This window comes from Ambystoma mexicanum, chromosome 13 (genome assembly GCF_040938575.1).
Source record: "Ambystoma mexicanum isolate Mex_15411 chromosome 13, UKY_AmexF1_1, whole genome shotgun sequence".
NCBI lineage: Eukaryota > Metazoa > Chordata > Amphibia > Caudata > Ambystomatidae > Ambystoma > Ambystoma mexicanum.
In genome coordinates, this window is record NC_090938.1 from 832,606,277 (window position 1) to 832,632,995 (window position 26,719).

Below are 26,719 nucleotides of genomic sequence, written 5' to 3' on the forward strand. Positions count from 1 at the left end.
TTTACTGGCCTTGTCTTTGTTCTAGTAACACCCTTCTTTTTAGACTCTCAAGTGCCATTGTTAGTTTTCAAATGAGCTTGGCTGGGTGAGTGAGTCGATTGTCTTTAACGGTAGCTGGGCGATGATGTCTTCAAGGACTGATTTTGCTATTATCAAGCTCGATAGGTTAGAATCCTCTTCCCCCATCGTATCTTCATCCATAAATCCAATTTTATGGATTGCGATTCCCTTTGTTTTTTGCAAGGGCTGATCAGGTCCTCTCTCAACTACAGAATGAATGTCAATTTGTGCTGCGACCTGAGAGAGGTTCATACTTAAGTTGTTTATGCTGAGCGCAATGGGCGTTTTTGGAGTCTCGCCCTTTCCCGGTCCCACCTGATTTGGCGAAATCGCTGCCACTCCGTCCACCGCAGCAGTGGCGGCTGGGTTCTGTCCCGGCACCAAGTGGGAGAAGTGCTCGAGGCTTTGTTCAAAGATCTCTTCTTCTGCTATTGAGTTTATTGCTGTTTCCGAAGACAGCTGTGTATTCACGCTCGTCAGAATTGGGTAGCCAGGAAAGCCTTCGCATTTAAAGGCAACAATGTAGTAATCGCGGTCTCAAAGTTAATCGATGCACCTCTCGGTAAATGGCAAGATTGATTAATACCTCTCAATCGTTTATTTGTGGGAGGTGTGTTCCTCTTGGTGTCTTTTCAGTGCACAAAAGCCGGTAATCGAGAGCAAGTTCCTTGAATGTGTCTTAACGTCGGCTCACCCTCCGGGTGCGTCGTGCGGGGAAAGGAATTGGGGAGGAATTGTCAGACATGAGTTTATGCAAAGTCTCCTACCTGATAACACGGCTGCCTCTTGCCGGTTGCCATCGTTCGTCGCAGGGTCAGTCATGCTCCCATTCATTTCCTGGCAGTGTGGTCTGGAGCTTCGTAGAAAGTGTCCTTCGGTCGCTTTTAGCCTCCCATCCTCCGCTGCCATAGACAGCCTCAGATGCAATCTAATCAGCAATCTACTCCGCGGCCCGCAAGGGGTTTTGATGGATCCTCCCACAGCAGGATGATGGGCACAGTAAACAGACTGGAACCCTGGAGCAAAATGTAGACTGCCTCAGACTGCAATGTAATCCGCAATCTACTCTACAACATTTTTACTAAGCCCCTTTTTGACTGCCTCAATGATTTGGGGGTCACATACATCAATTATGCAGACCACACCTAATCCTCATTCCCATCACCGGCTTTCATGACGTTGATTCAGCCAACCTCAACACCATCTACCAAACCATTCAAACATGGATGGCTCACCATGATTTTTGCTTAAACGACAAGACCGAATTTCTCCTCCTAGGCTCACAACTTCGAGTTTAAGGCGATGACTCCTTTAACATAGATGGCATCATCATAAAGGTTTCTAAATAAGTAAAAAACCTGGTTTTTTTACCTAGACGCTTCCCAGATATGTTCCAAACAAGTTAATGCCACAGCATCAGCCCCCTGACAGCTGCACCACACCGGCCAGAGCCCTCATCCTGACAAGACTGGACTACAGCAATGCCTTCTACGTGGGCACTAAAAGCCAGAACCTCAGAAAAATTACAGGTCCTACAAAACAACGCCCCGAGAGCAGCCCTAAATATTCCGAAAACATCTCACATCTCTAACACAAGAAGGAATGCCACACCTAGATTCAAACGAGCAAAAGCAGGAGGTAGCAGTCTCCCCACAATAGCTGTGAAACACTGAACACTTCCAGCTAGACTAAGATCTGAAGTCTCCTTCTGGACCTTCAGAAAACAACTCAAAACACATCTCTTTTCTCAGGCAACCTGTAACTAAAGCCTACCCTCCAGTGAGCGAACCGCGACAGAGGTTATCACCAGTAATTTTAAGATGGCTGCAATATCATGCCATCTTCAATTATTGTATTCATGTCCTACATCTGTAAAGTATGCGTGTCTCCCCGTCTATCTACCTATGTAATGTCTTCCTTTGTCAAATTCAGCTCCCAGATGTGCCCTTTTTAAATTGCAAAATAAAAAATAAAACTGCGGCCTGGTGGTACCAGCACCTGCTGGGAGAACTGGTGTCATGCCTCCTGGCCATACCATACACCAGGTTGCAAATGAGAAGGCTGCAGCTTCATTTTGTTGCATCCTGGGATCAGGAATTGGAACATCAAGGAGTCCAGGTCACTATACCCGCTCACCTACAGCAGGACCTCACTTTGTGCAGGCAGGAGGCGAACCTCGTGTTGTGCAGACCATTCAGGCCCACTCTGGCGGATAATACCAGAACTACGGATTCCTCACTACATGGTGGGGTGCTACCCTCGCGATGCATTCTGTGCACGGTCTGTGGTCTCAGACCGACCAAGAAAAAACCAAAATCACATCAGCTGGCTGGAAACGATGGCCATTTGGCTTGCACTCAAGGCATTCCTCCCATTTATCAGGAGCAGTGCAGTTTGCATTCGGACGGACAACTCTGCCTGCAAGTACTACCTCAACAAGCAAGGGGGCACCAGATCCCCACTCCTATGCAGGCTGGCCCTCTGCATCTGGGAGTGGGTAATTGCGCAGGACATCTGGATCTCAGCAGTGCACCTGGGAGGCCTGAGATATGCAACCATTTCCTTTACTGTCTCTTACCGTCTGCTTTTGACTCAACTCCTCTCGCACACAAGTTTCATCCTGCAGTTGCCCCCCCCCCCCAATTCTAACTAACCAGCAGGCGGTTGGGCACCGACGACTATGAATGGCAACGGAAAGAGAGAGTCCTATGAGACATTTCCAGCAGGTGGGGGTCATCCCGGTCACATACTTGTTTGCGACGGAGAGCAACCGAACTAGTCAGCAGTTCGCGTCCTGGGACGGGATGTGGCAGTATGCGAGTATATCCGACCCCGTTCATCCACAAGGTTGTTTTCATGATCAGGCAGTCCCAGCGGCTGAGTCTTATTCTCATAACACCCCAGTGGCCGGCCAAACCTTGGTTCGCAGACCTTCTGCAGCTGTCTGTCCACCCAGCAGTCCCTCTCCTGTTCAGGATTGGCCCCCCTCCTGGCACAGCCCTGGTGGAGGACTGGGGTGTGGGGTAATTCACCCTTGTACCAAGAGGCTAGCCCTAGCAGCCTGGTACATGTGCAGGTGACCATCTCCTGCTGTTTCGTGACAACCTAGCAATCACACACGGAGTCGGGCTACTTGAAAGCGGTACAAGAGCAAATGGACCAGGTTCTGCCTCTGGTCCAAGGAAAATCGAGCGGACAAGCTATACTGCACTCTGCACCAGGTGTGTCTTTATCCACGTAAATTAGCCAGATCACGGGTCCAGGCCGACACCTGCAGGACATACCTAGTGGCCATTGGCGCATACAGGAACTCTGGCAGGTTTACCTTCTCCTAGGTCAATCCAGTAGAAGAGGCATTTACGGAGGTTAACCAGGCTGTACCCACCTGTCAGACACACGCACCCAGTCTGGGATCTCAACGTTTTTCTTAGCACCCTCGCGCACAAACCGTTAGAGCCTGTGGACATCAAATTGGTCACGCTCAAGGCAGCGATACTAGTGAGGCTTACTTCATGCCGGTAAGATAGCTCAGCGGGTTGTGCGCTCGCTGCTGCGATCTGAGCGTGATCTGCAGGTCGCAGGTTCGAATCCCGGCAAGGCCAACTGAGCCTTTCATCCTTCTGAGGTCGATAAATGAGTACCAATTTCGGTTGGGTGATATTGTATGTAAATATGTGCTCTGTAAAGTGCTTTGGATAAAGGCGCTATATAAATAACACATTATTATCATTACTTCAGCTCGCAGAGTTAGCGAGATTTAGGCGATGGTGGCTTCCGAGCCCTACACCATTTCCATCAGGACAAGGTTGTGCTCCAAACTCACCCCAGGTTCCTACCAAAAGGTGGTCTCCTCCAACAATAACAAAGAAATTGTGCTCCCCACTTTCTTTCCAAACCCAAAGGAAGACGCAGGGAAGGCTCTCCACTGTTTAGACATCAGAAGAACATTCTACCTGGACAGGACCAAGGACTTTTGCAAGACGGGCGCCTTATTTTTCACATTTGGCAGCTCAAGGCCTGGACAGCAAGTGTCCAAAGCTTCAATAGTCAGATGGATGACTGCTGCCATCCAGGAGGAATACAAGGCTCAGCACAAAGAATTACCAAGGGGCATGCACGTTCACGCCATCAGGGTCAAGGCAACGGCTGTTGCCTTCCAACACCACGTACCGTGGCCAGTGATTGGCAGGGCAGCGACATACGCCACTTAATCAACCTTCTGCAAGCACTACTGTCTGGATACCAGTGGCAGGGCTGACGCAGAATTTGGCCAGGCTGTCCTCCGTAATCTACTTGCCTAGAGTGTCAAGCTCTCATCGGCAGGACGTTGTATCAGTTGTAGTCGCCCATACAGGATGCAGGAAAGGGGACGGGAGAGTAATTAAGAGTTACCCACCAGAGTGACTAATGTACTAATCCATGGTCCCCTTTCCTCCATATGTCCCACCATCCTTCCCCCTAAAAAGAGCAGCAAGGTTGAACAGTTCAATACTGCTGATGCGTCAAAGGGGACTGAGGTGTGGCGCTGATGGGTGGGGATAGGGGAGCGAATGCTCCCAGGGCCACGCAGATAAAAGTTAAAAGGGAAAGTGTTATTTTTATGGTGAAAAAGGTTCAGTTCCTTTCCCTAGTGAGGGACGCCCATACAGGATGGAGGAAAGGGGACTATGGACTAGGAGTACGTAGTCACTACGGTAAGTAACACTTCATATATACTTGAACATCAAGTTTGCAACCAGATGTGTCCACATTCCATAGGCAAATGGCCCTGGTACTGCTAAGAATATGGCCCGTCCGACAGGCCCCTTCCGCGTCCCACACACCTTCCATCCCTCATCCTTACCTGTACAGCTCAGCTTTATCTTTTCTGTAAAAGCGTAGAAGGAGCATGTGGAAAGGAAGCCCAGTCACCCGCCAGCGGGCCTGAATGCTCCAGTTTTCAGGGTGCTGCGTCAGTTTCAGTACCTCCATGTGGACATCAGCAAAATAGTTCCAAGCCAGGAAGCGAAAGACAGTCAGCACAGCCTGATACATGGGTCGGCCACTGCGGAGAGATTAGTGGAAGAAAATCAACAGCTGCTCGGTGAGAAGGCAAAACGACCAGTGATGGCTGCTCACTTGCCGTCAGAGCACACAGTCTCAGGCAAGGATGTCCCAAGCCAGGACTAGCAGACTTAACTGCAGCAAGCAGCATCCCAGTTGCATGCTGTGCATTCCCAAGGGAACACTAGGAACAAACAAATATGGTAGATACAAAACTGAAGAAAGTGTTGCAGTTACTTCATGCCTTACAATCAATATGTCCCATAAACCCAAGCACCTTGTATGCCCGCCTCGGTAATTCCTGCAGAAGTGCTCATCTGTTCAAATCAATATCTGCAGAGGATACACATGTATTACTAGCTACAAAGAAAATGTGGGCCGTTTCCCAGATGCAGCACAAAGCCACCCACCATCCAAGTGGGAGCCAGAGCATCCTCAACCATTTACATCCCAGCTCCCACCATCCAAGTGGCAGATGGAGCATCCTCAACCATTTACACCCCAGCCCCTGAGCATCCTCAACCATTTACACCCCAGCCCCCACCATCCAAGTGGCAGATGGAGCATCCTCAACCATTTACACCCCAGCCCCAGAGCATCCTCAACCATTCACACCCCAGCCCCCACCATCCAAGTGGCAGATGGAGCATCCTCAACCATTTACACCCCAGCCCCCACCATCCAAGTAGCAGATGGAGCATCCTCAACCATTTACACCCCAGCCCCCACCATCCAAGTAGCAGATGGAGCATCCTCAACCATTTACACCCCAGCCCCCACCATCCAAGTGGCAGATGGAGCATCCTCAACCATTTACACCCCAGCCCCCCACCATCCAAATGGCAGATGGAGCATCCTCAACCATTTACACCCCAGCCCCAGAGCATCCTCAACCATTTACACCCCAGCCCCCACCATCCAAGTGGCAGATGGAGCATCCTCAACCATTTACACCCCAGCCCCCACCATCCAAATGGCAGATGGAGCATCCTCAACCATTTACACCCCAGCCCCGGAGCATCCTCAACCATTTACACCCCAGCCCCCACCATCCAAGTGGCAGATGGAGCATCCTCAACCATTTACACCCCAGCCCCAGAGCATCCTCAACCATTCACACCCCAGCCCCCACCATCCAAGTGGCAGATGGAGCATCCTCAACCATTTACACCCCAGCCCCCACCATCCAAGTAGCAGATGGAGCATCCTCAACCATTTACACCCCAGCCCCCACCATCCAAGTAGCAGATGGAGCATCCTCAACCATTTACACCCCAGCCCCCACCATCCAAGTGGCAGATGGAGCATCCTCAACCATTTACACCCCAGCCCCAGAGCATCCTCAACCATTTACACCCCAGCCCCCACCATCCAAATGGCAGATGGAGCATCCTCAACCATTTACACCCCAGCCCCAGAGCATCCTCAACCATTCACACCCCAGCCCCCACCATCCAAGAGGCAGATGGAGCATCCTCAACCATTTACACCCCAGCCCCCACCATCCAAATGGCAGATGGAGCATCCTCAACCATTTACACCCCAGCCCCTGAGCATCCTCAACCATTTACACCCCAGCCCCCACCATCCAAGTGGCAGATGGAGCATCCTCAACCATTTACACCCCAGCCCCAGAGCATCCTCAACCATTCACACCCCAGCCCCCACCATCCAAGTGGCAGATGGAGCATCCTCAACCATTTACACCCCAGCCCCCACCATCCAAGTAGCAGATGGAGCATCCTCAACCATTTACACCCCAGCCCCCACCATCCAAGTAGCAGATGGAGCATCCTCAACCATTTACACCCCAGCCCCCACCATCCAAATGGCAGATGGAGCATCCTCAACAATTTACACCCTAGCCCCCACCATCCAAGTAGCAGATGGAGCATCCTCAACCATTTACACCCCAGCCCCGGAGCATCCTCAACCATTTACACCCCAGCCCCCACCATCCAAGTGGCAGATGGAGCATCCTCAACCATTTACACCCCAGCCCCAGAGCATCCTCAACCATTCACACCCCAGCCCCCACCATCCAAATGGCAGATGGAGCATCCTCAACAATTTACACCCTAGCCCCCACCATCCAAGTAGCAGATGGAGCATCCTCAACCATTTACACCCCAGCCCCGGAGCATCCTCAACCATTTACACCCCAGCCCCCACCATCCAAGTGGCAGATGGAGCATCCTCAACCATTTACACCCCAGCCCCAGAGCATCCTCAACCATTCACACCCCAGCCCCCACCATCCAAGTGGCAGATGGAGCATCCTCAACCATTTACACCCCAGCCCCCACCATCCAAGTAGCAGATGGAGCATCCTCAACCATTTACACCCCAGCCCCCACCATCCAAGTGGCAGATGGAGCATCCTCAACCATTTACACCCCAGCCCCCCACCATCCAAATGGCAGATGGAGCATCCTCAACCATTTACACCCCAGCCCCAGAGCATCCTCAACCATTTACACCCCAGCCCCCACCATCCAAGTGGCAGATGGAGCATCCTCAACCATTTACACCCCAGCCCCCACCATCCAAATGGCAGATGGAGCATCCTCAACCATTTACACCCCAGCCCCGGAGCATCCTCAACCATTCACACCCCAGCCCCCACCATCCAAGTGGCAGATGGAGCTTCCTCAACCATTTACACCCCAGCCCCCACCATCCAAGTAGCAGATGGAGCATCCTCAACCATTTACACCCCAGCCCCCACCATCCAAGTAGCAGATGGAGCATCCTCAACCATTTACACCCCAGCCCCCACCATCCAAGTGGCAGATGGAGCATCCTCAACCATTTACACCCCAGCCCCAGAGCATCCTCAACCATTTACACCCCAGCCCCCACCATCCAAATGGCAGATGGAGCATCCTCAACCATTTACACCCCAGCCCCAGAGCATCCTCAACCATTCACACCCCAGCCCCCACCATCCAAGAGGCAGATGGAGCATCCTCAACCATTTATACCCCAGCCCCCACCATCCAAATGGCAGATGGAGCATCCTCAACCATTTACACCCCAGCCCCTGAGCATCCTCAACCATTTACACCCCAGCCCCCACCATCCAAGTGGCAGATGGAGCATCCTCAACCATTTACACCCCAGCCCCAGAGCATCCTCAACCATTCACACCCCAGCCCCCACCATCCAAGTGGCAGATGGAGCATCCTCAACCATTTACACCCCAGCCCCCACCATCCAAGTAGCAGATGGAGCATCCTCAACCATTTACACCCCAGCCCCCACCATCCAAGTAGCAGATGGAGCATCCTCAACCATTTACACCCCAGCCCCCACCATCCAAATGGCAGATGGAGCATCCTCAACAATTTACACCCTAGCCCCCACCATCCAAGTAGCAGATGGAGCATCCTCAACCATTTACACCCCAGCCCTGGAGCATCCTCAACCATTTACACCCCAGCCCCCACCATCCAAGTGGCAGATGGAGCATCCTCAACCATTTACACCCCAGCCCCAGAGCATCCTCAACCATTCACACCCCAGCCCCCACCATCCAAATGGCAGATGGAGCATCCTCAACAATTTACACCCTAGCCCCCACCATCCAAGTAGCAGATGGAGCATCCTCAACCATTTACACCCCAGCCCCGGAGCATCCTCAACCATTTACACCCCAGCCCCCACCATCCAAGTGGCAGATGGAGCATCCTCAACCATTTACACCCCAGCCCCAGAGCATCCTCAACCATTCACACCCCAGCCCCCACCATCCAAGTGGCAGATGGAGCATCCTCAACCATTTACACCCCAGCCCCCACCATCCAAGTAGCAGATGGAGCATCCTCAACCATTTACACCCCAGCCCCCACCATCCAAGTAGCAGATGGAGCATCCTCAACCATTTACACCCCAGCCCCCACCATCCAAGTGGCAGATGGAGCATCCTCAACCATTTACACCCCAGCCCCCACCATCCAAATGGCAGATGGAGCATCCTCAACCATTTACACCCCAGCCCCAGAGCATCCTCAACCATTTACACCCCAGCCCCCACCATCCAAGTGGCAGATGGAGCATCCTCAACCATTTACACCCCAGCCCCCACCATCCAAATGGCAGATGGAGCATCCTCAACCATTTACACCCCAGCCCCGGAGCATCCTCAACCATTTACACCCCAGCCCCCACCATCCAAGTGGCAGATGGAGCATCCTCAACCATTTACACCCCAGCCCCAGAGCATCCTCAACCATTCACACCCCAGCCCCCACCATCCAAGTTGCAGATGGAGCATCCTCAACCATTTACACCCCAGCCCCCACCATCCAAGTAGCAGATGGAGCATCCTCAACCATTTACACCTCAGCCCCCACCATCCAAGTAGCAGATGGAGCATCCTCAACCATTTACACCCCAGCCCCCACCATCCAAGTGGCAGATGGAGCATCCTCAACCATTTACACCCCAGCCCCAGAGCATCCTCAACCATTTACACCCCCAGCCCCCACCATCCAAATGGCAGATGGAGCATCCTCAACCATTTACACCCCAGCCCCAGAGCATCCTCAACCATTCACACCCCAGCCCCCACCATCCAAGAGGCAGATGGAGCATCCTCAACCATTTACACCCCAGCCCCCACCATCCAAATGGCAGATGGAGCATCCTCAACCATTTACACCCCAGCCCCCACCATCCAAGTAGCAGATGGAGCATCCTCAACCATTTACACCCCAGCCCCGGAGCATCCTCAACCATTTACACCCTAGCCCCGGAGCATCCTCAACAATTTACACCCTAGCCCCTACCATCAACGTGGAAGATTGACACATTCTCAACGAGTAACGCCTCAGCCTCCTTGATCATGCCGCAGGCTTCAACAAAGTAGATCATCAAGGCCTCAACATACGGTACAACCACCTTGGCATCAGACAGGACATTGCCCTTCGACTTACCTCCTACAGAGAAAGCCACCATCAGTTGGGATACCTCTAGAACAACATCTTTGCAGCTCACCTGTGAAGTCGCACAGGGGTCCATCCTCTCAGCCATGATCTTTAACCTTTACTATAATTCATTCATTTTTGTCAATTTGTTACAGCACCTTTCACCATAATTATGGTCCCAACGTGCATTTGGTTGAACACCCTCAGAGGGACCATGGCCCAAAAAGGTGGGAGGTGCTTTTATGAGTGTGTGCATTTCAGCCATTAAAATTATATTACGGTAGCCATGACCCTGTCAGTAGCCCATGTCTAGATGTGGTGCCTCTGGGCGCAGTGGAGGTATTGTATGGACTAAATGGGAGGATTGCGTTTAAGAGAGAGTTATGTGGGGGTGCAGGGTGTGTGTAGTGAGACTGTTCCTTTTGCTAAGATGTGAAGGTGCGGTGTGCGAGAGGACATATGGGTTAGCTGTACAAACAACAAGGTCTACTGCCTGGGTTCCATCCATGAACCAGGAGCAGTGCTATGTTTGACAGGCAATATAAGTGCTAGATGAATGCACAATACTCCCCCTCGGAGAGGTTCTCAGAATGAGAGATTGCCATTCCTAGTTCCTTCTAGTGCCAAGACAAGGTCCCCATTTCATACTTACATGCTGTGGCATTGCCCACCCTGTGCTGTTACATGCAGTGCCCACCACGAGCGAGGTGCGAGGTGCCTTTCCCAAGGTGCAATGCATTGCCCACTCGCCAAGCCCATATGAATTCAATATCTTGTCCGCTGTCAGTATTAGTTCCAGGTGCAAGTTGCTGGAGTCAATACCAGAGTCTGCCATGAATTGGGGGGGGGGCAACTGCAGGATGAAACTTGTGTGCGAGAGGAGTTGAGTGGATGCAGGGGGAAGGGTAGTTGGAATCAGGAAGTCGGGGGTGGGGGGCAGCCAGGTGATCCTCTATGATGCAGAAAGCATGTGGCAGGAGTTCCAGAAAGTGGGTGCAAGGACAGAGAAACAGGCACCTCCTAGAAGTCTGGAGAACATGAAAGGAGGGACTACCGGGAGGTGTGCACAGCCTGCCTGGAGGATTCCGGTGGGGCACTAGCGAGCGAGTTTGTTTTGGAGGCATTCCGGGCCTTGTGACTTTCGCGGTGGGTAATGCACATGGCTTTGAAGGAGGCCGGTCGGCTGATGGGCAGCCAGTGGAGCATCCAGAGTGCGGGAGAGATGTGTTCTCCGAGGGAGAGTGCAAGGAGGCGCCTTGCTGCAGAGTGTTGAATCTGTTGGAGCTTTCTTAGTTGGTATGTAGGCGTGCCTAGGTAGAGGGAGTTAGAGTAGTCTAGGCACAAGAGGATGATGGCTTGACTGGGAAAATTATGGGAGTAGGAGAGCTTAGGAAGATCAGCTTCAGGATGTGGAAGTGGAAGGTGCACAATCGAGACTGCATTGATGTGACAGAAGCGGGTCAGGTCTGAGCTAAAAGTGACTGAGGGTGAAGCAAATGCGGCCAAGGAATTGGTTGGGGGGTGGGTGGGGGGGGGGGGCACTTTGCCACAGATTAGGTTACACGGTTGAGGAGCAGTTGATTGTCATCCAGAGGCCAATGTCTAAGAGGCAGGAAGTCAGGTCTGGGTGGGGCGAGAAGGGGAGGGGAGGGGGGTGTCTTGAGGATGATCTGGGTATCGTCAGCATAGTTTTAACAGGTGAGATTGTGAGAATGGAGGAGCAAAAAGAAGAGGGAGGCACCCTGGGGGACTGGGTGGGGGCAGAAGAGAAAGAATAGAGAGACACAATTTGGGAGCAGTTGAAGAGTAAGGAGGGATCCACCTCAAGCTGGTGTCCTTTATGCCCAAGTCAAAGTCAATTAGAATGGAGTGGTTAATCGTGTCAACGGACACAGCAGCGCAGCCCTCGTTGTCTGCTGTTTTCAGTTCGTCCCAGATAGAGACATGGGAGGATTCAGTTCAATGGGAGGGGCCTGAAGCCAGACTGGGCAAGATCAAGAAGGCAGTGGGCCTTGGTGAAGAGGCTAAGCTGGTAGTATGCTGTGCGTTCTAGTAATGGTTAGAGGCGGGGTGGTAACTCGATGAGGAAAGGGGTCAAGAGAGGGCTCCTTTAGTAGTGGTTTGACGTAAGAGGTTTTGTAAGCTAGTGAGTGTGTTTGATTATAGATCTAGCGAGGGAGCCTGCATAGGTGAAGAAGAGGGTGTTTTTGAGGAGGGCCGAGGGTAGGAGTCTCCTGGGGAACCTGAGGAGCGGTTATTGGAGAGAAGCTTTGAGAACTCGAGATTGAAGAAAAGGAGCTGAAGGGAGTGCGAGATGGGGGGCAGCGGAAGGGGGTCTGTTGGTATATGGGCGGAAGGGGTTGGTAATTTTGGCATGGATGGTGAGGTTCCCCATCAATGGAGAAGTTGAAATAATGGTCAGAGAAGGTGTCGCACAGTGCCTGGGAGACGGGGGTGGAGGTGTCTTTACTCAGATGATCTTGTGGAGTTCTTTGCAAGGGTGGTTTGTACTGGCGATGCGGGAGGTGTAGAAAGCATGTTTGGCTTGCCTAATTTCAAATCTGAATTTTGCCCCATGGTGGAGAGGTTACCCTCTTTAAGAAAACAAGTTCCTTAATAGTGCCTGTCCGAACTCTGCGTCTGACCTAGAGCCAGCATACAGACAGTAGTGCTTGCAGAAGGCCAAAGGAGTGGCCCCCCACGTGGCTACCCTGCCACCACGGGACGTGCATCTGCGTCAGCCGTGGCTCCGACAGCGTGGGCATGGGTTTGTGCTACCCCCTCATAGGCTTCCTTGATGGCCGAAACTTGCTATAGAGGCCTTGGAACCCCAATAATCCGGCCTGGACTCGCATCCCCCCCCCATCCCCCCCCCCCCCCCCCCAACACCTCCATCCCCTGCCCCCTCCCCTGCCCCCTCCCCCCCTCAACACCTCCTCCCAAGGAGACAGAGCATCCGACTTGCAGAAGCTCTTGGTCCTGTCCAGATAAAATTTCAGGGTGCACCCAATATCCAGACAGTGCAGGCCCCTCTGAGCCTCGTTCTTAGGATCCACAAAGAAAGTAGGTAAGATAATCTCCTCATTTAGATGGAACTAAGTGATGCTGGATGCATTCTCAGGACCACCTTATTTCTGTGAAAAGTAGTGTACGGATCTGAAGCCACTAGTGCTTGGATATCACCAACTCTGCGAGCGGACATAAGAACCACCAAGAGAGCTGTGTTAATGGTGACCAGCCTGATGTCCGCAGACGCCATTGGTTCGAAGGGTTTGGGCGCCAGGGCACCCAACACTACATTGAGGTCCCACGCCAGATGTGGTTTTTCCGATGGGCAGGGTTAGGGAGAATCCTCAGAAATGTGCTAATTCCATGGAGCGAGGGAGACCCTTTTTCCCCACTCTCTCGTGTATTTTAATGTGCTTTTTGTACTCTTGTTTCTTTTGGTTTTGGAGTGTGACAAACTCCATAGGCATCATCTTTTACATTGTGTCACACAGCACCTTCAGTGCAGTGACACAAGGTAGTCTTAGATTTCCCAAAGGTTTGAATACCTTCTCTGGGATAAACTACTGTTTCCCAGAGCAGTAAAGTGAAATTGACTTTACTTACATTTGTAACTTTCTAGACCCAGCACACACTATCTTACAATAGGGTGCTGGAGGGGTTACCTAGTATCCCCTTTGTCTAGCTTCTCATGTAACATGTTTGTTACCCTTTCCTCACTGAATGGCTGGTGGCAGTGGTTTCGTTTTTACTACCATGGTGTGCATTTACCGCGGACTGCATTCGCAGCTGCAGTAAAGTACCCAGGGGTGCCATTGTCAAAATGGCCCAGTCTTTTTTCACCATTTCTTTGTGGAAAGGTCCTTTGAGATTTACTCTGCGCGCCGAACCAGGTTGGGCCCATTTGTTTGTTTTGCCTTTGGCGGGATTCACGAGTGAAGCCCGCTTCTGGTTCCAGGCTGTCTGGGGTAGGCAGGATGTGAGGGAGGGGCCTGAAACTCCGTGCTTAGGCTCCTAGGAGACCCAAATGCACTCTGATGATTGGCTGGCTGACTGTCCGGCAAGGACAGCCACCCTGCTGGATGAGTGACAGTTAGCTGGAATGACAGGAAGAGAACTGTATAAAAGGCGATTCTTTTGGCTTGGAAGGCCGAGTCGACCACTGGACGAAGGAACTAAATAAGAGCTTGAAGAGGACGCCTTCTGCAACTCCTGGACTGTTGGTTTGCCCGGTGAAGCCCTGGTGCAGTGCCGAAATGCCAAATTCGCATCAACAGAAAAGCCTCTGCAAGGACGACGACTTCTCCCCTTGAGTTGGTGGGACCAATCAACTCCAAAGTAAGCCACCTGGACATCCATCTCAGAGCTGGATGAATTTCCACAGAGTTGCTGCTGGAAACCGTAGCGCCAGGGAGGTGAACACTAGTTTGCGTGCATTGTTTTTAAGTTGGCCAAGAGCTCCAGGAAGATCTTCCAGACTCCCAGGTAGCAGGACTGTGAGCCTGAGCCCCCTCAACTAAGCGCGGGACCCCAAAAGCAAGGAAAGTCCACCACGACAGCCAGGAACCACAGTGTTGCTATTTGCGGTAGACGCAAGGAGCTGAAACACTGAACAGCCACTGAAAGTAAAGTTTGCCGATTTCAAGTTTTGACCGTCGCAGTGCAGGGGTCCCCTAATGTCCTCCATCTTGTCCCCCACGACTGAGGCCCAGGAACCGTGAGATCTGCAGAGCTGCAAAGGAACAGGCGTCATCGGCTGCATCTTTTCTTCATTTTAAAAAGGTACTGTACAAAGTCTAAGAGAATTTACCTCTTGTTGTAGAGTTGCCTGCATCTTCTACTGCTCATAAGTCTCACAGCTTGTGGCCTTACATGGATTCATCTTTTTCTTCAAAGACTTCTGAAACATTGTGCAAAGACTTGTCAACTTCAAGGAAGTGCTTCAGCCCATCCAGACTCTTGCCTGTTGACTTTGGCTTAGCCTGTTTTAACTGAATGACTCTTATTGAGGGATCTGAAAGTATTTGCCTGCTCAAGAAATATTTGTGGTAACTTGTTTGCTCTAATAATCTTTTTCCTTTTTACTTGATCTTAACTAATCCTGAATGCCAACATTAACACATTAATGTCAACAGCACCCTAGCAATTGAGGTCACATATGCCTGTAGGTCTCTGCTGTATGCCATCCCAAATGGGGTTTATGGTCTTTCCATCCAACCGGCCTACATCAAAACCCTTTCCAACGAAAATATTCCATCACATTCTTTTGCATCAAATGCATTTTTTTTGCATTATTTTGGGGGGGATCCCCCTAGCCCCCTTTTTTTACGCTTAGAACCCCACCCGAATGAAAAATAGCCCTTTACCTCATCCATATATGCATTCGATGAAAAAAAGATTTGATGGAAAGGCCAGATATCCCAAATGGGTATTAACCGATTCTGAAATAAGATGGTGTAATTTTGAAGTATATTTGTGTGGTGTTTTACAGTGTCCCATCTGAAGATGGCTGACATTAACTGATGGTAAATACATTAATAATTGTTTTATCAAGAAACCTGTGTGCCTCTGTGTAACTCCCCTACAGTTCACATTGACCCCTCTTGAGATAAGCCTGGCTACTCCTCCACGCTACCAACCTGTGTAGTACAGACTTATAGCAAAGATTGGGTTACTACTGCCAGGAGGTCAGGGTTGTTGTAGTGCACCCTATGGGTACTGCATACAATCTTGCCTAAAAACCTGCGGTTAGAGCCTGGTGAGGCCCGCCAGAGGTCACTTAACCACCGGGTGAGGAAGAGAAGACTTAGTCTTCTGAGTTCCGGTAGGCTCCTGCTAGGTTGCACAGCAGGGAAAACCTGGTGCCACCCTGCCTGTTGATGTAATACATGCTGGTGGAGTTGTCCGTCTGAATGAGGACCACCTTGCCAGATGAGCGGCAGGAAAGCTTTGAGGGCGAGCAAGATAGCTTTCCGCTCCAGCCAGTTGATATGGGCCTCCTGCTCCTGCAGGGACCAGACTCCATGGACGCTGTGGTTGTCCAATGTAGCGCACCAGCCTTGCAGGGAGGCATCCAGGGTGATGGTCACTTGCGGGGCTGCCTGTCAGCAGGTTGCAGTCCGTGGACCACCAGACAAGGTTGTGGTGTAGAAAGGAAGGAATGCTGACTAGCTCCGATTGGGAGCCCCGCTCCGGATTCCATGAGGCTTCGAAATGCAGCTGTAATCTCATCTTGAGCCTCGTGTGAGGTACCGCCAGTAGGAACGCTGCCACGATACCCAGTAGATACTGGTACCACCAGGCTGAGGTCACCTCTGCTGAGAAATGACATGTGGCCCCCTCGATAGCCGTGATCCTGCCCTCCAAGGGGAAAACCCTCTCGGGGCTAGTGTCTCAGAGGAGACCCAGAAAAGTCAGGCTCTGTATAGGCTACAGCTGAGACTCCTTGTGATTGATAGACAATCCCAGTTTGTGGAGTGTGATCATAAGGGCGGAGAAGTGTGGTGAACCTCCTCTGGGGATCTCGCCCTGACGAGCCAGTCGTCCAGGTACAGGTAGACATGGCGACCTTGGGCCCCCGAGAAGGGCTGCCACTGCTTTCATAAGTCTGGTAAAGACCCTGGAGGCCGAGTTGAGGTTGAACGGTAGAACTTTGTATTGGAAATGGAAGCCCATGATCCTCAACCGTAGAAAGGACCGATGAGGCTGCCATATTGGGACGTGTAGATATGAGTCCTTCAGATCCAGGTAGCACATCCAGTCTCCCCTGCACAATGTCTCTGCAATAAGCGCTGGCGTAACCACCTTGAATTTTTAAGAGGGAGGGATAGGTTCAGGGTGGAAAAGTCAGGCCAGCCCGTTTCTTCTTTTGTATGGTGAAAATTCTGGGAGTAGAACCCAAGCCACACTTGGAGGCTGGGACTTCCTCCACTACCTGGCTCTCTATGAGCGAGCGCATTTCCGCCAACACAGTTGTTGTCCCAATCTGTGGGAGTGGAGGAAGGAATCGGTAGGCGGTAACCCGTAACACTATGGATAGGATCCAGGGATCCGCAAAATTCTGACGACAAGACTGCGTGTGAAGGGCAAGCCTGCCCCACCACCGGAAACACATGGACCCGAAGGGGCGCGTCATGCCTTCTTTCCCTCCGAGGCTGGTGCAGCAGAGTGGGGCGGGGAGAGGGGGAGATGGGATTGAAAGAAGCCCTTGCTCCCCCTTCTGCTGTTTGCATCAGTGCTGACTCGGAAAACGGTCAGGTTGTCTCGACCTCTGTTCTTGGAAGCCCCAGAACCCGCCCTTTGTCGGAGCGTTGCTGCGACTGGGTGTATACCTTGTGAGTGGCATCCGTGAGGATGCAGTTTGGTAACCCTTTTTTTCCTTTTTAATCCATTCATTGGTGGTGGAATGAAAGGTCGCCACTCTCGAAAGGAAGGTCCACTATGCATTCCTGGACGTCCAGGTTGAACTTGGTAGCCAGGCAGTCCTCATGTCCATGGCGATGCAGATGGTACAGCCTGAGGTAATGTGCGCCACAGTGCACTCCATGATGTGCCATGCCACCTTTTTAGCTTCTGCCATGTCCGCCTTGAAACGTGCCTGGCTCTGCACTGAAACTTGTGGGAGGAAGTCAGCTATTTCCCGCTAAAGCCTCTGATTAACGTTTGACAGCATGGCATCTCCGTTGGTTTGACAAAGGTGCAGTGAGGTGTTGGAATGAACCTTTCTGTAAGCGTCCAATATGTTCTCCTTGCCTAGAAGCTCTGAGGACAAGGTGGCCGAGGACGACTGAGGCTTGGAGTAGAGTGACGCTGCAGCGATCACTGAAGAGTGCGGTAGAGGGTGTGCCGACAGCAAGAGTGGATCCCCCTCCAATTGCCTAGATTTGGCAATGAGGCGCCGATTGACAGGCTGGGCCGAATGGGGTTAAAGCCATCCCTTTTTGGCATCGGGATCCCCGTTCTAGCCGCGGGGCACAGAGTGAGGACCTCGGCTAGGTCCCCCGCCTCACTTGTTCGACCTCAGGTTGAGGAAGACCCAAACATTCAGCCAAATCTGAGAGCTGTTCATGAATGGCCTTGGCAAAGGACGGCGCGTCAGGGTCCTCCTTGGTGTCCACCAGGGTGTCCGGTTGGTACGGTGCGGGTGGAGGTGTACTGGGCGCAGAGGGCTGCGGTGCAGAAACCGGAGCCGGCGGCTGCTGCGGAACCGCATGAACTGTAGCAGGCAGGGAAGCCGGAATCGAAGAACCCAGCGTGGGAACAGCAGGGGCTGCGCGGGGGCCTGAGGCGATGGAGCCATGGGAGGAATTACTATGGTCGCCGACGGTGGCTAAAGAGGGAGCATGTCCCTGATCACATCCCTAAGGATGGACCCCATCTGAGGAGACCTCGTGAGCAGGAGGAACCTTTAAAAAAAACGGTCCTCACAGGGTGGTAGGTGGTATTGACGGAGTAACAGGTGGCTGCTGTGGCCTGTGCATACTCTGCCTTGCTGGCTAAATCTGCCCTGCGAAGCTGATGGATAAGCTTAAGCTGTAGGGCAGGGTACCTGGCTGAGACCAGTCCCACCTTGAAACTTGTTCACACCCCCGCTCCGCACGGGGGGGGGGGGGGGGGGGAGTAATCAGATGAGCAGCCATCTTGTCTGACATGGTGGACATTTTGTCAGGCTGCGTGCCACATGCCAAAGTCGTGGTGCTTGCCTCGCTTGGCCCGGCCTCCTCCACGACTCTTTGCGGTGAAGCATGAGACCTACCCGGCACCTCAGGGCCTGGTAGGTGTGTTATCCCTCAGTGGAATCGCTGGTAGTGCTGCATACAGGCGCCCGCTCAGACATCTGTCCGGTACTAGGGCGTGGGCCCTCGGTTGGACACCCGGTAAAAGAACCTTGTAGTCCCTCAGCACTGTCCCGGGAAGGATCTAATGACCCTCGGCCTGATGGCCAGTAGCTGAAGTAGCCTTGGTACCTGTGCTGGTGCGAGAACCTGACTGGTTCCTCCTGCTCGGGCATTTCCTTGGGAAGGAGTCGCCCTTGTGGGGTGTGATGGAAAAAAGCAGTCCTAACCTTAGGCCTTGACTTGTGTCTGACGAAGTCCTTGAAGTCCTCTGGAGGTGACTTCTCAAAGAGCTCCCCCCACCGAGCTAACCTGTTCTTCAGACCACGCAGTGTAAACCCGTCACACGCGGTACAACCCTCCGAGCCGTGATCAGGGCGAAGGAAGCCGAGGCAAAGAGCATGGGGCGTCGGACGTAGGGAAGAGCCCTTCTCAGGTTGGACATCTGCTGAAGCCTGCCGACATGCGCCAAGGAGGAGCATGGCACCAGGGAGGAGCATGGCGCCAGAGGACAGAGTACCCGATTAAGACCAAAAAACAGAAGACAAAAGACAGTAGAAAGTATCCGTAAGAGCATGTGGTATTACAAGGGCGAAGCCAAACCAAGAGAGTACTGGTGAAAGCAGTCTGTTCCCGTCAATGAGGAAAAGGGGAGTGGCTCTGGTGGGCAGAGTCAGGGGAGCGGATGCTCCCAGAGCCACGTACCTCTAAATCTAAAGGGGGAAAAAAAATTTCGGGTGAAAGGTTCCATCTCCAGTCTCTAGCGACGGACACCCATGCAGTATGGAGGAAAGGGGACAGGACGAAGGAGTATGATATAAGTCATTTATATCAAGCCTGTACATAAGTGTTTCTAGGCGCGACAAAACAAGGGAGGGAGGACAGAGGGAGGACAAAACAAACAATCTTAATAGGCCTTGTGTCATTCAGCTGTGCAAGTGCTACACCAAAAAGTGCAAGGGGAGAGGAAGGGGGTGCAAGGGAGAGTAAGTGCAGCTAGGGCAGCGCAGCTCTGGGTAGTGCAAGAAGAAAGGGACTGTAGGGTTACAGCCCCTAAGTGTGTGGTAGGCCAGGAGGCAGTGCAAGGGTGATTGATCAAGAAAGAGCTTGGTACCCAGGGAGACGGAGGGTAGCCAAACAACCAGTCGGTGCAGCAGACAGGTAGGTCAGCAGGGGAGTGACAGACCCTCCCCTGCTCCCCCTCCCCCTTGCTGATCTGCTCTCTTGGCACTGTGCACCTGCCCACCCACTGTGCTCTGGGCCCAGATACCTGCTCACCCTGCCACCCTCCTGGCCACCCCTTGCACTGTGGACTGTATCTGTACCCATACAGTCCCCCACACCACTGATTTTCTTCTTTTTCTGCACTTATCAGACTTACTCAGTTCAGTTTCTTCAATGTAGCTGGGCGTCTAATCTGGTTTATAGTCATAATGTCGACAACAAAAATGTCGACAGTCAAAATGTCGACTTTTTTTTTCAATGCATTTTTTTTTAAAGGGGGGGTTCCCCCGAACCCCCCTTTTTTAATTTTTTTTTAATTTTTCCCTTTTTTTTAACTCCCGAACCCCTAAAATAAATATATAATTAAAAAAAACAAAAGTCGACATTTTTTTTTCCGACATTTTTTGTCGACATTTTTGTCTGTCGACATTTTTTTGTCGATATTATGACGGTCCACCGTCTAATCTACCTTGAATAGCTCAGAGCCCGTATTCCTAACTTCTGCCTCTTCGAATGTCAATTCTTCATTTACTTCACTGCCGTCACACAAGGATTGAAGAAAAGTCTGGGAAGCTTTAACTATATTTTGGACTTTACCAGACGACTAAGAATACGTACCTATGAGGATTGATGTGGATGATACACCAGTTCATCATATCATAGTTAGTACCAGAAGATCGATGTAACTATTACAGGAAAATAATTGGGGAATGAAGAACCCCTCTCAGCGAACTAACGAACCGTCCTAATAACTGGAAAGTGACATCAGAAACATTTTGTTTTACATTTTTTGCGTGGTGTAACTCACCCTACTCGATTAAATGGGAATGATTGAATTCCCCATTGTGGTCCTGATGAAGGTTACATTATCAAGTGGACGAATGTGTTGAAGTCCAGACAGACAACCGAAACACGTGTAGACAGCTATATCTGTGTAATTGACTGTACACAGATAGAACCATCTGAAAATCTGGTGGAGGGCAGTTCAGTGCAAAAATATACATTGTTGACCAAGCGGTCAAAGAGATAGGTGTGATATGTATGTTTTTTAAGAAGGTGATATTGAATGGATGGTAGGATTGAATTTTGAATAAATTGTTTTGATACATGTTTTACCAATTGACATTTTATATTGGTGTACGAAAATAAAAGTAATTTGAATTCAAAGAGTGACATTTATTGATGTATTTAAAAAGATAAATGTATAAAAGATGTGCCATTCTCTATCCCATTGGTCCACTTTTGTTTGTTCCTATAGTATTTAGCCTGGAAGACCAGGGATTTATACCAGGCACCCCTTTGTATAGAAACAGCACACCAAAAAGCCAGTACAGGGTGTCTTAGTTACTATGTCTGCCACTTCATTCCAATGTCTACATGACCACCACTGGCTTCAGAGCTGCCAGAAGCACAGCCACTGTTCTTCTGAACATCCGTGAAGATCTGCTCTCCAACATTCCTTCCGTCCTCATCCTTCTTGATCTCTCTTCTGCTTTCGACACGGTCAACCATACCATCCTGCTGAACTGTCTCTGTGATAACCTGGGTATCACCGATCAGGCTCTGGCATGGCTTACCTCTTTCCTCAACGATCGACCCTCCCAGGTCCAACTTGGGTCCTTCCTATCGTCCACCCCCCTCTCTACCTGTGGGGCTCCTCAGGGGTCTAACCTCTCACCCTGGCTTTTCATCCATTACATGGCTACTCTTGCCCATTGCATTGCCTTTCTCTGCTCAAATTTCCAGTGCTATGCTGACAGATCCTCCTTTTCAGGCTGCCCTCGGCCACTTCCTCTCTTCTCCGATTGCCTAACTGCTATACAAGATTGGTGTGCCGCCAATGAATGCCAGCAAGACGGATATCCTCCTCATTGGCACACCTTCACCCACCTTTCCCCCTCTCTGGCTGGCCTTCCTTGGCCCTCCTCCTCCCACCACCTGTGAGGCTAAGAACCTCTGGGTCATTCCTTCTCCACCCACATCTTTGATGTCTCTAAAAAGATAAACATCCTACTGCACTTCCTCAGAGGTACTCTGCCTTTCCTTTCCCCAGAAGCTCACCGTCTCCCAAGCTCTGGTTCCCTCTAGCTTGGACTATTTTAACAACCTCTTTCTAAATCTACCCGCCTCTTCTCTCTGCCCTCTGCAACTAATCCATAACAGGACTGTGTAGGGGAGGACTGGCCGCGAGGCCCTCCTCACCTACAGCTTTCTCCCCAGGTGAGGACCATGACTCGGTGGACGCCCCCTCATGCCACCCGGGCCCAGGTGGAGGAGGATTCGCCCGCCGACGACATTGCCCACACGCACCCCGTCTTTGCATTTACCAAAAATCGAGTCAGGCCTAGACGCCATCTTGTCTAGCAAACATGGCGTGAGTTCAGCACACTGTAACGAGGCCCCCACCTTTGGAGGGCCTTTCATGCATCTCTGTCGCCTCAGCAGCACTGGCAGATCCGCTGCGAGCGCGTTCCCATGAGAAAGTCGGAGATGAGCTAAACCCGAGATGCCAACACGGCAACATTATATTAGTAACAATGTGATATTGCACCCCGTATGACCCGGACCGCAAGGCCGGGGTAGCGAGGAAAAAAGCTGAAGCATCACTATCTGAAGAAGGTAGAAAACAATTCAAGTATTGGTACTAATGAACTACCTCTGTTTAAAATGTGAATAAGCCATAAAAATGTAACGTTATATGATATCCCTCCAGGTCTGGACTAATGCTGCTATAACCACGGAGAAAGATGTTGACCAAACGTATAACCTCTATCTGTAAAAGTGTTTTTTCCATAGTATGTAGAAACTGGAAATCATATATGTTTTCTGAACCACCCAAAGTGGCGAGCATCAATCTCTGTAGGCCATAACCTAGATATCCCTCGTATAACGTCTAAATGTACATACAATACGCACACAATGTAGTGAAGGTAATGTTAGGTAATGAAAAGGTACTGGAATCGACTGTCTTAAAGAAATGTGTAACGAAATTGAAATATATATGTGTGTCTAAATAACGTCAAAATAAGGCAGAACAGTATAAAACTTCTGCATTTACTGATCAGCAACGCACGAGGAAAATACCTTTGTGGATATGCAAGGCCATTCCCTCTCCCACCCTACCAAGCCTGCAAGATAAAAAAGCTAAGACTTGTGCCGCGCTCCCTCACCTCCCCCAACCAAGCTGGCGTTACTTCAGAGGCCCCGGCGCCGCAACCAAGGCCATAGCCTGCCACCTGTGTTATTTACAGCACGGTAATAAACCCACAGATGAACCCACTGATCTACCAGCACCCTTTCATAAATCCCACGAACCCCCCAAGAATCCTGACCCCGTGTAAGGACGACCCCCATCATTGAGACAAGACACAGAGACCCATCTATATAATAACTTCTAACGCAGCAGACAGACATGTATCATTCGGCCCAGGCCCCAGAGCCCCGTCCTACGACCTAAAGTACCGGTCAATAGGACACAGGTAAATCTCACCCCAACCGATAACCACCAGACCTCTCACGAGGTGCATTCCTCATGTGTTGCGTTTATTTTATAAGATAAGCTACAGAGCAATTTATTAGTGAACGTAAATGTCATTTTCTGAATAACTGCAGTGTGCATGGCCTAGGGCAAATGAGACCGGAAAGGTATTCATCATTGTCACAGGCTGCCCCAGCGCACCAACACCGCACGGATGACCTCAAGCCGGCCTGCCAGGCCCAACCCAACCCACGAGGCTGACCAGTGACGTCGTCTTGCCAAGACCAACCATGCTGCAGCAACACCTATAGTTAGTCGACGATACCCAATCCCAATTAACTTGTGCCCCCTATAGTGTTTAGGTGTTGATGACGTTTTTTGTATTAGAAATACGCCTGTCTTTGCTATTGTCAGGCAGAGCGCTCTCGTAGGTTGCAGAGTTCTTTGCATGCCTTATCCTTGGATAAAATCCCACTTACGCTCACCCGCACTCTGTCTTGGTCTTATTCCCACTACGGGAGAGTCCCTTATTGTCTCTCATTGCGGGGAGGATCGTGCTGAATTGGGGGCGCTTCCCTTCAGTGGTGACCCCGATAGCGTGATATCTCCAAATTATTTTTCCTAACTCCTTCTTAACGACCCCCTTGTGGCACGAGAATCTCCGGTCGAGAAGGGATACGCACGGTGAACCGCCTCCGGGAGGCCGCCCGCCAACGGCGACCGGCACAATAAGAAGTGCGCACTCAATGAGAAAGGGTACGGGATCCCGATTGGAAAAAAATCCCCTTTGAGTGCCGCTCGCCGGAGCCAGGGGCTGACCGTTGAGTTACCGGTAACGCCGCCTGGACGGACCCAGTTTCGGAGAGTATCGGTTCAAGACGGGCACGTGAGTACCGAGTGCGAGTGATCGTCAAGGGGAGAAGAAGGGGAAGTGGGAATAGAGGAACGGGGAAAGGTAGAGAAGGAGAATTGCGGGGGTCTACTAAAGACGGGTCTTGAAACTTTCTTTATTCTTTCTTTCGCATATGGCCATTAGGAGTAAGAAATAAGTGACGTGGTAGAAGTGACGGAAACCTAGCTCCGAAAGGGGGTGGAAGGCGGCGCCGCATAGTACTATCTAAATTAGTACTGGGAATATATGAAGAAGTGAGAAATAAGTTATTGGTGTCTAGCAAAAGGAGACACCGGGAATATTTTTTAGTGATTGTGCTCTCTCTCTCTATTTCTTTTTTTTCCATTTCCACGGGGTAGGGGGTGAAAATGAGAAGGGTATAAAGTAGTTAGAACATCTTAAAAAGTGGGGACTCAGTAGTGGCACGTACAGACGTGAACATAGTAACCTTAGCAGGGAGACAGGGACAGCTGGCTAGGGAGGAAAGGGAGGAAAAAGACAAAAGTGTGAGTGGAAAGTATTGTGAAGGGTGCGCGCACCGCACGAGTGTTAGAGACGAACAGGTGGCCGTGAGGTGGTGCCAAAGAGTGTGGACATAACCAGTACTAGATCGATTGCAAGTGAGATCACATAAGTGTGCCTGAGAATGAGAAAGAGATGAGATATGGTGAGTGAGAAGAGATTTGTGCAGTGAATTACAGTGGGTGACAATTTTGAGAGGTCCGCTCTTGTCTGTGCCATAAAGGTATACGTACGCATATTTACACCTATTTAAAAGTTACGAAGGCGAACGCGGTAGCGCTAGCGATTTAGAGGATGGGGGCTGAAACTCCCTTGTCACACATTTGTAAGAGCTTGCCGGGATATGCTGAACGCATAAATAAATATCATGATCAATGGTTAACAGAATTGAAAGGGGAGGGGTTGCCCCAGATTTGGCCAGAAGGAGGGTCTTTTGACAAAAGCGTTCTTGATATGGTATGTACCTGTATTCGCCTCAAGTATAAGGGGAAAAAATGGCAGAATAGGAAGGAGATATTAGATCTCTGGAGATTGTTTGAGGAAGTACCCCCACCCAAAGCCCCAGCACCAAATATTGATTTACCCTCCACCACAGACAATCCACTAATGATTCCACGAGAGGAAAAGGAACAGGTAAGCACAGAACAACCTGCGGAGGTGGTTATGTTGTACCCAATGCTACCTAAACCAGCCCCTGCAGCAGGATATAGCGACCCTATTTATGTGCCTCCCCCGTCGACCAGCACACCACAGAGGCCAACTGCACCCCCACCATACGAAAACACCAGAGAGCGCGCCCAGGGAGGCCCACAGAGAGTGGATATAGAGAAGTTAACGAGTGACTTAGAGTCGAGGCTTACAGTGGCAAGAGATGAACTCTCAAGAATAAAAGACATATGTGAACGCACAGCATGCGCCCCTACACAATCTGGACGCACGTCTAGAGCGTCAAGCGAAACTAGACAAATTGAGGAGGGATGGAAAAAGGGGGAAATACTGTTCAGAATTGAGGAAGAACCGACAAGAATAATAGAAGTGGGGACAGCAGAAGGAAGCATTGGTGATGTATCACGAGGAAGAGGGATCAGAGAGGATTTGTTATGTGATGTCAGAGGAGGGGTGGATGAGAGCGATAGATTGAGCATGGCAATAGGAGGAGAAGGCGAGGAGCTAGATGGTGCCTGTTCACTGGAAACTATAGAAGATGAATGGATGGGACGACTAAGAAATAGAGTGGGGAAGATGGCGTCATTAGAGTCAGCAGTGACTAAGGAAAAGGAAGCTGCAACGGCAAAAGGGAAATTACAACTCCCATTACTGCACAGGGGAGGTGGGAGGCCAAACTATATACCGTGGGCTCAGATGGACAAGGCTAATTTAATGAAATTACTACCACAGCTGTCGGGAGGGGCAAGCAAGTGGATATATGCATTTGAGAAACATACCGCTGGTATACCGCTGGCAGTAGGTGATGTGAAAAGCCTACTAGTGTCCGCAGTAGGGGATCAGGCAGACAGAGTATGGGCTAAGGCGGGTTTTCCAGCTGTAACTTTAGAGTGTGATCGCCATGATGGGGCTTCTTTTAACACCGTGCGAGCAAGGGTGTGGGACGCACTGCGGGAAACCTTCCCGGATACCCCTGACTTGCAGTCAGTAATGCAATGTACCATGAATGACGGGGAGGACGCTATGGATTACATTCTCCGGGTGCAGGAGATGTGGAGAGCGGAAA

General features: G+C 50.9%; 1 protein-coding gene across 1 annotated transcript in view; it reads right to left on the reverse strand.

Annotated features, from left to right (window-relative positions):
* C13H6orf136 (chromosome 13 C6orf136 homolog) overlaps positions 1-26,719 on the reverse strand; it is a 201,843-nt gene that overhangs the window by 100,259 nt on the left and 74,865 nt on the right. The window contains exon 4 of the mRNA XM_069635325.1: positions 4,904-5,104. Coding sequence (XP_069491426.1) covers positions 4,904-5,104 — 201 coding nt within the window. The remainder of the gene's footprint in view (positions 1-4,903; positions 5,105-26,719) is intronic.